We start from the raw sequence: 12,705 nt of genomic DNA, 5'->3' as shown, positions 1-12,705 counted from the left end.
CCGATCCTGCTGGTGAACAACGTCCAATTTCAGTGTAAATCTACATATTAACACTTTAAAATACAATAACTGTCTTCTTAAATACCTTGAATATGCAGCCTTGTAAACATCTTGTTAGTAGAAGTCCTCGAAACCATGTTGTAGTCAACGAAATGCAGAGCGATAGCAAGCAAGAGCGATAGTGAATCTGTTAAAAACAGAAGGGGACGTTGGCAACGACAACGGTTACTATGTTATGGAGACGAAGTCAGAACGAGGCGTCATCGTCCATTTCCGGCAACGTCAAACAGCCAGGTGTAGCTGCATGCCATGGGGCCAAACACTTGGCGACTTTTAGGTTTCAAACCTTTGCCTATATACTCAAACGTCGGATATATGGTAGTTCACTACCAAGTCGTGCCTGTTAGCTGTTGAAAAGAAACTATTCACTCTCTAAAGCCGTGTTAAGTTTTGTACCAATAAGAAAAGTTTAGGATTCGTTTTCAGTTGGAAAGATCTGTGCCTTCCGATTCCTTTTTTTTCGCTATTTCATAGATGTTTATATAAGAAACAGACGTTGCAGTCTATACACTTGCAGTCCCGATTATAATGGCCAATTATACTTCGTTATTAACGGTATTTACATGATGCTGAAATATAGAGGATAAGATTTCTGGACGGGGCCTTTTGTTGTGATAAAGACGGGAAGAAAGTCCTGAACTGTCGGCGCAGAAGCAAACGTCTAAATAAAAGGAAGCAGATGATCCTGGTCAGACGGCCGTTGTCATGGTTTCCGTCGGTGATAGAATGAAGGCCAGGTTGTGTTTGTTTTGACCCCGAGTATCAACTGGCTAACTGGTGAACGTATCTTATTTCTGGCAAAGACAATTCATCCGACCTGGGAACGGTCTACTGGTGTGTAGCTCGTGATGTACGTTTAAGGTTGCCGGTAGCTGCACTAATTGCTGCTGGAAGACAAGCTGCGCAGTTCGTCTACTAGGTTCTACTCCAGCCAATCAGAACCAGTTGCGACTGTGCCTATTGGTAGGGAGTCTTCAATGCAGATCGAGAGATATCTGCAGGCTGTGCTTGGATGATATTGTGGAAGATTTTTATGTCTTTGCAATGTACATCCATCCAGTTATTAAAACTGGCCATGTTTTTCTATATTTAGTACTGTCTTTTTCAACATGATGACTTATGTTTGATGTGACCACAGATATTTTCAAGTAGGTGACATTTGGCGCGGAACTGGGGGTGGTGTGTTTAGCTTCCTGTACTTGGAAAAGGAGCTGGCTAAGCAAGTCATGGCCAGACTGTGCACACACGTACAGGTAATAACTGTTGAATGCTTAATTATTATTTTTTAAATATAACTTTATTATAGAAGTCTGTGGGAAAACATTTGGTTGTGTGTAACCACAAAACTCTCACTAATAAGCCGACAGGAGTGGTCTCCCCTTGCTCATTGGTCCAGAAGAAGCTGCATATGGGACCGGTCCATCCATTCCCCACAAATACACATGAGATATAAGCTTATTAACTTGCCTGTAGCATTACTTTGTTTTTTGTATACATGATTCGTTTATGAATTTAACGCCGCCTCTACATGCTATTTCCAGCTGTATTACCGCTCATCCAAATGCCAAGGCAGGGTCCCGGCTGTTTAACGAGACTGCCAAGCCCCACATCCCTGAATCCCGAAAACCATCTAATTTCTCACTCTGAGTCTCATTGCTCAACCCTGTATCCCGAATACCAACTACTTAACACAAATCTCAAAAGCATTGACACAAGGGTGTGGCTTGAGGTTTACTTGCTAAAAAAATATCTAAAAAAAACTATATATATATATAAAGGAAATATTTACGTGCACCATTATTTTTTATTTAAATGTTAAATCTGCGTACCAAATGCGATTTTATTCGGGTCCCGCGTACCACACTGCTGAATCCCTAATACCCTCTAAAGGGACCCCTGAATCCCGCGTACCAAAAGGGATTTAATTTATTAGGTTGTTCCGTCCAATATACAGCTACACGCTGTAAATCTCCCAGGTCGACATGGAAGTAACGTGTCCCTTCTGTTCCCACTCAATGTTCAAGATGAACATACATGATGAATAAAACGTGAGAAGTACATTATTTGTGCCTCCCTGCCGCGACATGGGGGAAGTGTTGCTATTAGGAGCGAACGATACTCACTCAGCCACTTATTGACTTTGGAGTCACGGGGGGCGGTTGGGTAGCCTAGTGGTTAAAGCGTTCGCTCGTCACGCCAAAGACCCGGGCTCGATTCCCCATACTAGTAGTACAGTGTGTGAAGGCCATTTCTGGTGTCCCCCGCCATTGAAATATTGCTAAAACCGGCGTAAAACCATACTCACTCACTTGGAGTCATGGACGTGCATATGCATGGGGATATTGGGATTTTCGTGTCTAAACATTCAAGTGGAGACTAGACCTGGTCAAATTGGCAGTCCTAGTCGGTTGGGTTCAAGTTTTTCAAACATAACTTTGTTTGCTTGATGGAATTGTATGTAGTCTATGTCTATCTAAGAGTTCATGAGTACCCTAATTGTCCCAGTCTCATACAAGGCACTAATTACTACGTCTATACCTGGACTGAAAATAAGCGCTTGTCGAGGAGCACAGGACCTCTTTCAGTCTTAAAATATATCTAAATATCTAAAGACGGTAGCGGTAAAACAGTCACAAACAGCGAAGGGAGACTACTCTCGATCATTCACGTTTTCGTGAAACTTATAGTAAGTGAAGTGATCGTAAAATAACCAGTGTTCTGACATCAACTTCGTAGCTAGGGCAACTTCGGGTTTGTCATCACAGACTTCTAGTAGAATACTCTTGGCTAGAAGACAGCAACACAGCGGGATAGGGCAAATGACCCCCTTAATTTCTTCATTTGTTAATTAGTTTACCATGTATAACAACTTCAAGATATCTTAAGACCAGACTCGGTTCAGCCGCCTCTCCTGCTGTGTTGCTGTCATCTTGTCGTTATAAGATCCAAGGAAGGAAGGAAAACAGACTCTTGTGTATACCATTCATTAATATTTATTTAGATATTATCAAGAAATAGAATGGCAAGTGCCAAAAGAAAGTATCTGAATCGGGGCCAAAAAGGAAGAACAGTCCTCTTGTTAGAAGACAAATAAACTTGGAAATGTCAGCCAAAGGGTATGCCAAAACATACTAGATCGAAAGAGTGAGTCCACAAATAAGCCAAAAGGATGTAGCCAAAATAGACCAAAAGGGAGAACAGTTTATTAGACGAGCACCAAAAAACATCCTCTCACTCAAAATCATTTAAACCCGAACATGCACGCAAAACACATCAACATCACCCATACACACTCACACTAAATCACACATGCAAAACACACCCTCTCACATGCATACACAATCACGCATACAAAACACACCCTCTCACATGCAGAATACAATTACACATGCAAAACACACCCTCTCACATGCAGAATACAATTACACATGCAAAACACACCCTCTCACATGTACACACAATTACACATGCAAAACACACCCTCTCACATGCAGAATACAATTACACATGCAAAACACACCCTCTCACATGCAGAATACAATTACACATGCAAAACACACCCTCTCACATGCAGAATACAATTACACATGCAAAACACACCCTCTCACATGCAGAATACAATTTATTACACATGCAAAACAAACCCTCTCACATGCACACACAATTACACATGCAAAACAAACCCTCTCACATGCACACACAATCACACATGCAAAACACACACTCTCACATGCACACACAATTACACATGCAAAACAAACCCTCTCACATGCACACACAATCACACATGCAAAACCTATCCTCTCACATGCACACACAATTACACATGCAAAACACACCCTCTCACATGCACACACAATCACACATGCAAAACACGCCCTCTCATGTGCACACACAATCACACAATCATGCAAAACACATCTCGCATACACCACCATGCAATCACACATGCAAAATCCACCATACTAAAACACATTTCCACCCAATCACTCATGCAAAACTCATCCTCTCACACGCACACCAAATCAGACAAAACGCACCCTCACACACATACACACTTACATCCAATCACACATGCAAAACACGCCCTCTCGCACGCGCGCGCACACACTTACACACATACATATACACATGCAAGCACACACACAAGCACACTGGATGAGAAATCTACGAGAAGATTCTCCTCCAGAAGGCAGCCACTCTCCTCAGTGTCTTCCTCAGAGGATGAACCTCTCGGTCCTCCACGAAGCTGTCGTCGTCCTCATCCTCATAGACCCAGTAGTCACTGTCGTCGTCACTAGGGGCAGGGTAATAATCGACGTATGTGATGGTGACTGGGGCAGGGAGCGTCTCGCCGTGGTCAGGGCGGGCCCAGAACGGGGTGAAAACACTCAGAGGATTGGGAGAGGGAGTCGGGGACGCAGCCTGGGGACGCTACATCAGTGATGGGGGAGGGAGGGAGAAAGGAAGGTCATTGGGCGAGGTTTTAAGGAGGTTTTCAAAGACAAATTGCAAGAGAAAGTCAGAGTGCAATGACCCTGGTTACACATGCTATGAGACGGTAGCCCACGAGAAACAAGTTGATAGACTGTTATTGTGTAAATGGGAGAGGGGTACCCTGGGACTCATTTTCAGCACACCATAACGGTGGAAATATGATAACATGTCACTGGTATGCGTAAGAGGACATCGATACAAGGACAAAAGAAGCAAGCTATTCGGTCGAATCTGAAGAACAGGTAGATAAAATACATACACAGTCGGATTTCTCATCCAGCGACGGCCATAAACTCGCAGCAGGAGTGACATGATACCGGATCATATCTTCCCGTGCTGAAAATCACCAAAACAACACATTTAAATGCACTTTACATATACATGACGTGAACAATGGAGGCAAAATGATTTGGGGGCCGTCTGAAGGATAGCGAGTCAATCAGATTCTGATAATAAACACCCTTGGGTTAATAGAAACCTTTTGGGGACACGTATAGGCCACGAATGCGTTCAAGGAAATAAAACGGACATTTAATCGTTGTGTTGATACACAGTGCATCTTTAAGTAATAGCCCGCACGTTTGAAAGAGAAGTTTACAAATATAAATGTACCAAAGTTAAGTCTTATATATATGAAAAAAACATCTGTAGCAATTTAACAACATCGTCCGTCAGATGTAAATACCAACAGCTCTCATTTCAGTCGCAGAAATGACATTGACAAGATACAGATTTCTGAAGTTTCACAAATTGCAAATGGCGGCCAGTCATCCTCACCGATCCTGCTGGTGAACAACGTCCAATTTCAGTGTAAATCTACATATTAACACTTTAAAATACAATAACTGTCTTCTTAAATACCTTGAATATGCAGCCTTGTAAACATCTTGTTAGTAGAAGTCCTCGAAACCATGTTGTAGTCAACGAAATGCAGAGCGATAGCAAGCAAGAGCGATAGTGAATCTGTTAAAAACAGAAGGGGACGTTGGCAACGACAACGGTTACTATGTTATGGAGACGAAGTCAGAACGAGGCGTCATCGTCCATTTCCGGCAACGTCAAACAGCCAGGTGTAGCTGCATGCCATGGGGCCAAACACTTGGCGACTTTTAGGTTTCAAACCTTTGCCTATATACTCAAACGTCGGATATATGGTAGTTCACTACCAAGTCGTGCCTGTTAGCTGTTGAAAAGAAACTATTCACTCTCTAAAGCCGTGTTAAGTTTTGTACCAATAAGAAAAGTTTAGGATTCGTTTTCAGTTGGAAAGATCTGTGCCTTCCGATTCCTTTTTTTTCGCTATTTCATAGATGTTTATATAAGAAACAGACGTTGCAGTCTATACACTTGCAGTCCCGATTATAATGGCCAATTATACTTCGTTATTAACGGTATTTACATGATGCTGAAATATAGAGGATAAGATTTCTGGACGGGGCCTTTTGTTGTGATAAAGACGGGAAGAAAGTCCTGAACTGTCGGCGCAGAAGCAAACGTCTAAATAAAAGGAAGCAGATGATCCTGGTCAGACGGCCGTTGTCATGGTTTCCGTCGGTGATAGAATGAAGGCCAGGTTGTGTTTGTTTTGACCCCGAGTATCAACTGGCTAACTGGTGAACGTATCTTATTTCTGGCAAAGACAATTCATCCGACCTGGGAACGGTCTACTGGTGTGTAGCTCGTGATGTACGTTTAAGGTTGCCGGTAGCTGCACTAATTGCTGCTGGAAGACAAGCTGCGCAGTTCGTCTACTAGGTTCTACTCCAGCCAATCAGAACCAGTTGCGACTGTGCCTATTGGTAGGGAGTCTTCAATGCAGATCGAGAGATATCTGCAGGCTGTGCTTGGATGATATTGTGGAAGATTTTTATGTCTTTGCAATGTACATCCATCCAGTTATTAAAACTGGCCATGTTTTTCTATATTTAGTACTGTCTTTGTCAACATGATGACTTATGTTTGATGTGACCACAGATATTTTCAAGTAGGTGACATTTGGCGCGGAACTGGGGGTGGTGTGTTTAGCTTCCTGTTCTTGGAAAAGGAGCTGGCTAAGCAAGTCATGGCCAGACTGTGCACACACGTACAGGTAATAACTGTTGAATGCTTAATTATTATTTTTTAAATATAACTTTATTATAGAAGTCTGTGGGAAAACATTTGGTTGTGTGTAACCACAAAACTCTCACTAATAAGCCGACAGGAGTGGTCTCCCCTTGCTCATTGGTCCAGAAGAAGCTGCATATGGGACCGGTCCATCCATTCCCCACAAATACACATGAGATATAAGCTTATTAACTTGCCTGTAGCATTACTTTGTTTTTTGTATACATGATTCGTTTATGAATTTAACGCCGCCTCTACATGCTATTTCCAGCTGTATTACCGCTCATCCAAATGCCAAGGCAGGGTCCCGGCTGTTTAACGAGACTGCCAAGCCCCACTCCCCTGAATCCCGAAAACCATCTAATTTCTCACTCTGAGTCTCATTGCTCAACCCTGTATCCCGAATACCAACTACTTAACACAAATCTCAAAAGCATTGACACAAGGGTGTGGCTTGAGGTTTACTTGCTAAAAAAATATCTAAAAAAAACTATATATATATATATATAAAGGAAATATTTACGTGCACCATTATTTTTTATTTAAATGTTAAATCTGCGTACCAAATGCGATTTTATTCGGGTCCCGCGTACCACACTGCTGAATCCCTAATACCCTCTAAAGGGACCCCTGAATCCCGCGTACCAAAAGGGATTTAATTTATTAGGTTGTTCCGTCCAATATACAGCTACACGCTGTAAATCTCCCAGGTCGACATGGAAGTAACGTGTCCCTTCTGTTCCCACTCAATGTTCAAGATGAACATACATGATGAATAAAACGTGAGAAGTACATTATTTGTGCCTCCCTGCCGCGACATGGGGGAAGTGTTGCTATTAGGAGCGAACGATACTCACTCAGCCACTTATTGACTTTGGAGTCACGGGGGGCGGTTGGGTAGCCTAGTGGTTAAAGCGTTCGCTCGTCACGCCAAAGACCCGGGCTCGATTCCCCATACTAGTAGTACAGTGTGTGAAGGCCATTTCTGGTGTCCCCCGCCATTGAAATATTGCTAAAACCGGCGTAAAACCATACTCACTCACTTGGAGTCATGGACGTGCATATGCATGGGGATATTGGGATTTTCGTGTCTAAACATTCAAGTGGAGACTAGACCTGGTCAAATTGGCAGTCCTAGTCGGTTGGGTTCAAGTTTTTCAAACATAATTTTGGTTTGCTTCATCGAATTGTATGTAGCCTATATCTATCTAAGAGTTCATGAGTACCCTAATTGTCCCAGTCTCATACAAGGCACTAATTACTACGTCTATACCTGGACTGAAAATAAGCGCTTGTCGAGGAGCACAAGACCTCTTTCAGTCTTAAAATATATCTAAATATCTAAAGACGGTAGCGGTAAAACAGTCACAAACAGCGAAGGGAGACTACTCTCGATCATTCACGTTTTCGTGAAACTTATAGTAAGTGAAGTGATCGTAAAATAACCAGTGTTCTGACATCAACTTCGTAGCTAGGGCAACTTCGGGTTTGCCATCACAGACTTCTAGTAGAATACTCTTGGCTAGAAGACAGCAACACAGCGGGATAGGGCAAATGACCCCCTTAATTTCTTCATTTGTTAATTAGTTTACCATGTATAACAACTTCAAGATATCTTAAGACCACACTCGGTTCAGCCGCCTCTCCTGCTGTGTTGCTGTCATCTTGTCGTTATAAGATCCAAGGAAGGAAGGAAAACAGACTCTTGTGTATACCATTCATTAATATTTATTTAGATATAACCAAGAAATAGAATGGCGAGTGCCAAAAGAAAGTATCTGAATCGGGGCCAAAAAGGAAGAACAGTCCTCTTGTTAGAAGACAAATAAACTTGGAAATGTCAGCCAAAGGGTATGCCAAAACATACTAGATCGAAAGAGTGAGTCCACAAATAAGCCAAAAGGATGTAGCCAAAATAGACCAAAAGGGAGAACAGTTTATTAGAGGAGCACCAAAAAACATTATTTCACACAAAATCACTTACACCCGAACATGCACGCAAAACACATCTACATCACCCATACACACTCACACTAAATCACACATGCAAAACACACCCTCTCACATGCATACACAATCACGCATACAAAACACACCCTCTCACATGCAGAATACAATTACACATGCAAAACACACCCTCTCACATGCAGAATACAATTACACATGCAAAACACACCCTCTCACATGTACACACAATCACACATGCAAAACACACCCTCTCACATGCAGAATACAATTACACATACAAAACACACCCTCTCACATGCACACACAAGCACGCATGCAAATTACACCCTCTCACATGCAGAATACAATTACACATGCAAAACACACCCTCTCACATGCAGAATACAATTTATTACACATGCAAAACAAACCCTGTCACATGCACACACAATCACACATGCAAAACACACCCTCTCACATGCACACACAATCACACATGCAAAACACACCCTTCACATGCACACACAATCACACATGCAAAACACACACTATTACATGCAGAATACAATAACACATGCAAAACACACCCTCTCACATGCAGAATACAATTACACATGCAAAACACACCCTCTCACATGCACACACAATCACACAATCATGCAAAACACATCTCGCATGCACACTCATGCAATCACATATGCAAAATCCACCATACTAAAACAAACTTCCACCCAATCACTCATGCAAAACTCATCCTCTCACACGCACACCAAATCAGACAAAACGCACCCTCACACACATACACACTTACATCCAATCACACATTCAAAACACGCCCTCTCGCACGCGCGAGCACACACTTACACACATACATATACACATGCAAGCACACACACAAGCACACTGGATGAGAAATCTACGAGAAGATTCTCCTCCAGAAGGCAGCCACTCTCCTCAGTGTCTTCCTCAGAGGATGAACCTCTCGGTCCTCCACGAAGCTGTCGTCATCCTCATCCTCATAGACCCAGTAGTCACTGTCGTCGTCACTAGGGGCAGGGTAATAATCGACGTAGGTGATGGTGACTGGGGCAGGGAGCGTCTCGCCGTGGTCAGGGCGGGCCCAGAACGGGGTGAAAACACTCAGAGGATTGGGAGAGGGGGTCGGGGACGCAGCCTGGGGACGCTACATCAGTGATGGGGGAGGGAGGGAGAAAGGAAGGTCATTGGGCGAGGTTTTATGGAGGTTTTCAAAGACAAATTGCAAGAGAAAGTCAGAGCGCAATGCCCCAGGTTACACATGTTATGAGACAAGCTGATAGACTGTTAGAAAGAAATCTTATTGTGTAAATGGGAGAGGTGTACCCTGGGACTCATTTTCAGCACACCATAACGGTGGAAATATAATATAATGTCACTAGTATGCGTACGAGGACATCGATACAAGGACAAAAGAAGCAAGCAATTCGGTTGAATCTGAAGAACAGGTAGATAAGATACATACACAGTCGGATTCCTCATCCAGCGACGGCCATAAACTTGCAGCAGGAGTGACATGATACCGGATCATATCTTCCCGTGCTGAAAATCACCAAAACAACACATTTTTAATGCACTCTACCTACATGGCGTGTACAATGGAAGCAAAACTATTTGGGGGGGGGGGGTCTGATGGATAGCGAGTCAAGCAGATTCCGATAATATACACCCTAGGGTTTATAGAAACCTTTTGGGGACACGTTAGGGCCACGAGAATGCGTTCAAGGAAATAAAACGGGCATTTAATCGTTATGTTGATACACAGTGCATCTTTCAGTAATAGGCCGCACTTTGAAAGAGAAGTTTACAAATATAAATGTATCAAAGTCAAGTCTCATACATATGAAAGAAACATCTGTAGTAATTTAACAACATCGTCCGTCATATTTAATTACCAACAGCTCTCATTTCAGTCGAGTAAAAGACATTGACAAGATACAGATTTCTGAAGTTTCACAAATTGCAAATGGCGGCCAGAGTCATCCCCACCGATCCTGCTGGTGAACAACGTCCAATTTCAGTGTAAATCTACATACTAACACTTTAAAATACAATAACTGTCTTCTTAAATACCTTGAATATGCAGCCTAGTAAACATCTTGTTAGTAGAAGTCCTCGAAACCATGTTGTAGTCAACGAAATGCAGAGCGATAGCAAGCAAGAGCGATAGTGAATCTGTTAAACACAGAAAGGGACGTTGGCAACGACAACGGTTACTATGTTATGGAGACGAAGTCAGAACGAGGCGTCATCGTCCATTTCCGGCAACGTCAAACAGCCAGGTGTAGCTGCATGCCATGGAGCCAAACACTTGGCGGCTTTTAGGTTTCAAACCTTTGCCTATATACTCAAACGCCGGATATATGGTAGTTCACCACCAAGTCGTACCTGTTAGCTGTTAAAAACATACAATTCACTCTCTAAAGCCGTGTTAAGATTTGTACCAATAAGAAAAGTTTAGGATTCGTTTTCAGTTGGAAAGAGCTGTGCCTTCCGATTCCTTTTTTTTTTCGCTATTTCATAGATGTTTATATAAGAAACAGACGTTACAGTCTATACACTTGCAGTCCCGATTATAATGGCCAATTATACTTCGTTATTAACGGTATTTACATGATGCTGAAATATAGAGGATAAGTTTTCTGGACGGGGCCTTTTGTTGTGATAAAGACTGGAAGAAAGTCCTAAACTGTCGGCGCAGAAGCAAACGACTAAATAAAAAGGAAGCAGATGATCCTGGTTAGACGGCCGTTGTCATGGTTTCCGTCGGTGATAAAATGAAGGCCGGGTTGTGTTTGTTTTGACCGTGAGTATTAACTGGCTAACTGGGGAACGTATCTAATTGCTGGCAAAGACAATTCATCCGACCTGGGAACGGTCTGCTGGTGTGTAGCTCGTGATGTACGTTTAAGGTTGCCGGTAGCTTCCCTAATTGCTGCTGACAGACAAGCTGCGCAATTGGTCTTGAAAACTCTTTGCTACTAGGGTCTACTCCAGCCAATCAGAACCAGTTGTCTTCAATGCAGATCGAGAGATATCTGCAGGCTGTGCTTGGATGATATTGTGTAAGATGTTTATGTCATTTAAATGTACATCCATCCAGTTATTAAAACTGGCCATGTTTTTCTGTAATTAGTACTTTTTCAACATGATGACTTATGTTTGATGTGACCACGATATTTTCAAGTAGGTTGACATTTGGCGCGGAACTGGGGGTAGTGTGTTTAGCTTCCTGTACTCGGAAAAGGAGCTGGCTAAGCAAGTCATTTTTTTTTTGGTTATTGCTGCTCTAAGACCAGACACTGCACATGTGTACAGGTAATAGCTGTTGAATGCTTAACTATTTTTAAAAAAAATATAACGTTATTATAGAAGTATGTTGGAAAATATTTGGTTGTGTGTAAGCACTAAACTCGCACTAATAAGCCGACAAGAGTGGCCTCCCTTTGCTCATTGGCCGAGAAGAAGCTGGATAAGGGAGCGGTCCATCCATTCCCCACAAACACACATGATATATAAGCTAATTAACTTGCCTGTGGCATCACTTTGTTTATTGTATTCCTGATTCGTTTAAGAATTTAACGCCGGCTCTACATAATATTTCCAGCTGTATTACCACTCATCCAAATGCCAAGGCAGGGTCCCGGCTGTTTAACGAGACTGCCAAGCCCCACTCCCCTGAATCCCGAAAACCATCTAATTTTTCACTCTGAGTCTCATTGCTCAACCCTGAATCCCGTATACCAAGTACTTTACACAAATATCAAAGGCACTGACAAAAGGGCGTTGCTTGAGGTTTACTTGATAAAAAAAATATCTATAAAAAATTAAAATATAAATGAAATATTTACGTGCACCATTATTTTTATTTAAATGTTAAATCTGCGAACCACATGCGATTGTATGTGCGTCCCGCGTACCACATTGCTGAATCCCCAATACCCTTTAAATGGACCCCTGAATCCCGCGTACCAAAAGGGGGTTGACAGCCTCTTTAATTGTAAGGCAAAGTACGTGTTCGCCTGCTCGTAATGACTGACCTGTTTTGACATTCAGCAT

General features: G+C 42.4%; 1 protein-coding gene across 1 annotated transcript in view; it reads right to left on the bottom strand.

Moving 5' to 3' along the window:
* Positions 1-12,705, bottom strand: part of LOC139446486 (uncharacterized) — a 54,487-nt gene extending 41,782 nt beyond the window's left edge. Inside the window, exons 1-4 of the mRNA XM_071227795.1 lie at positions 12,687-12,705; positions 10,112-10,188; positions 9,590-9,793; positions 4,261-4,494 (exon numbers count right to left, since the gene is read on the bottom strand). Of these exons, the coding sequence (XP_071083896.1) occupies positions 4,261-4,494; positions 9,590-9,793; positions 10,112-10,188; positions 12,687-12,705 (534 nt within the window). The remainder of the gene's footprint in view (positions 1-4,260; positions 4,495-9,589; positions 9,794-10,111; positions 10,189-12,686) is intronic.

Source organism: Haliotis cracherodii, unplaced genomic scaffold (genome assembly GCF_022045235.1).
Source record: "Haliotis cracherodii isolate W230 unplaced genomic scaffold, xgHalCrac1.p SCAF_6, whole genome shotgun sequence".
Lineage (NCBI taxonomy): Eukaryota > Metazoa > Mollusca > Gastropoda > Lepetellida > Haliotidae > Haliotis > Haliotis cracherodii.
The sequence above is the reverse complement of the archived record's forward strand: the minus strand, read 5'-3'. Positions and strand labels throughout refer to the sequence as shown.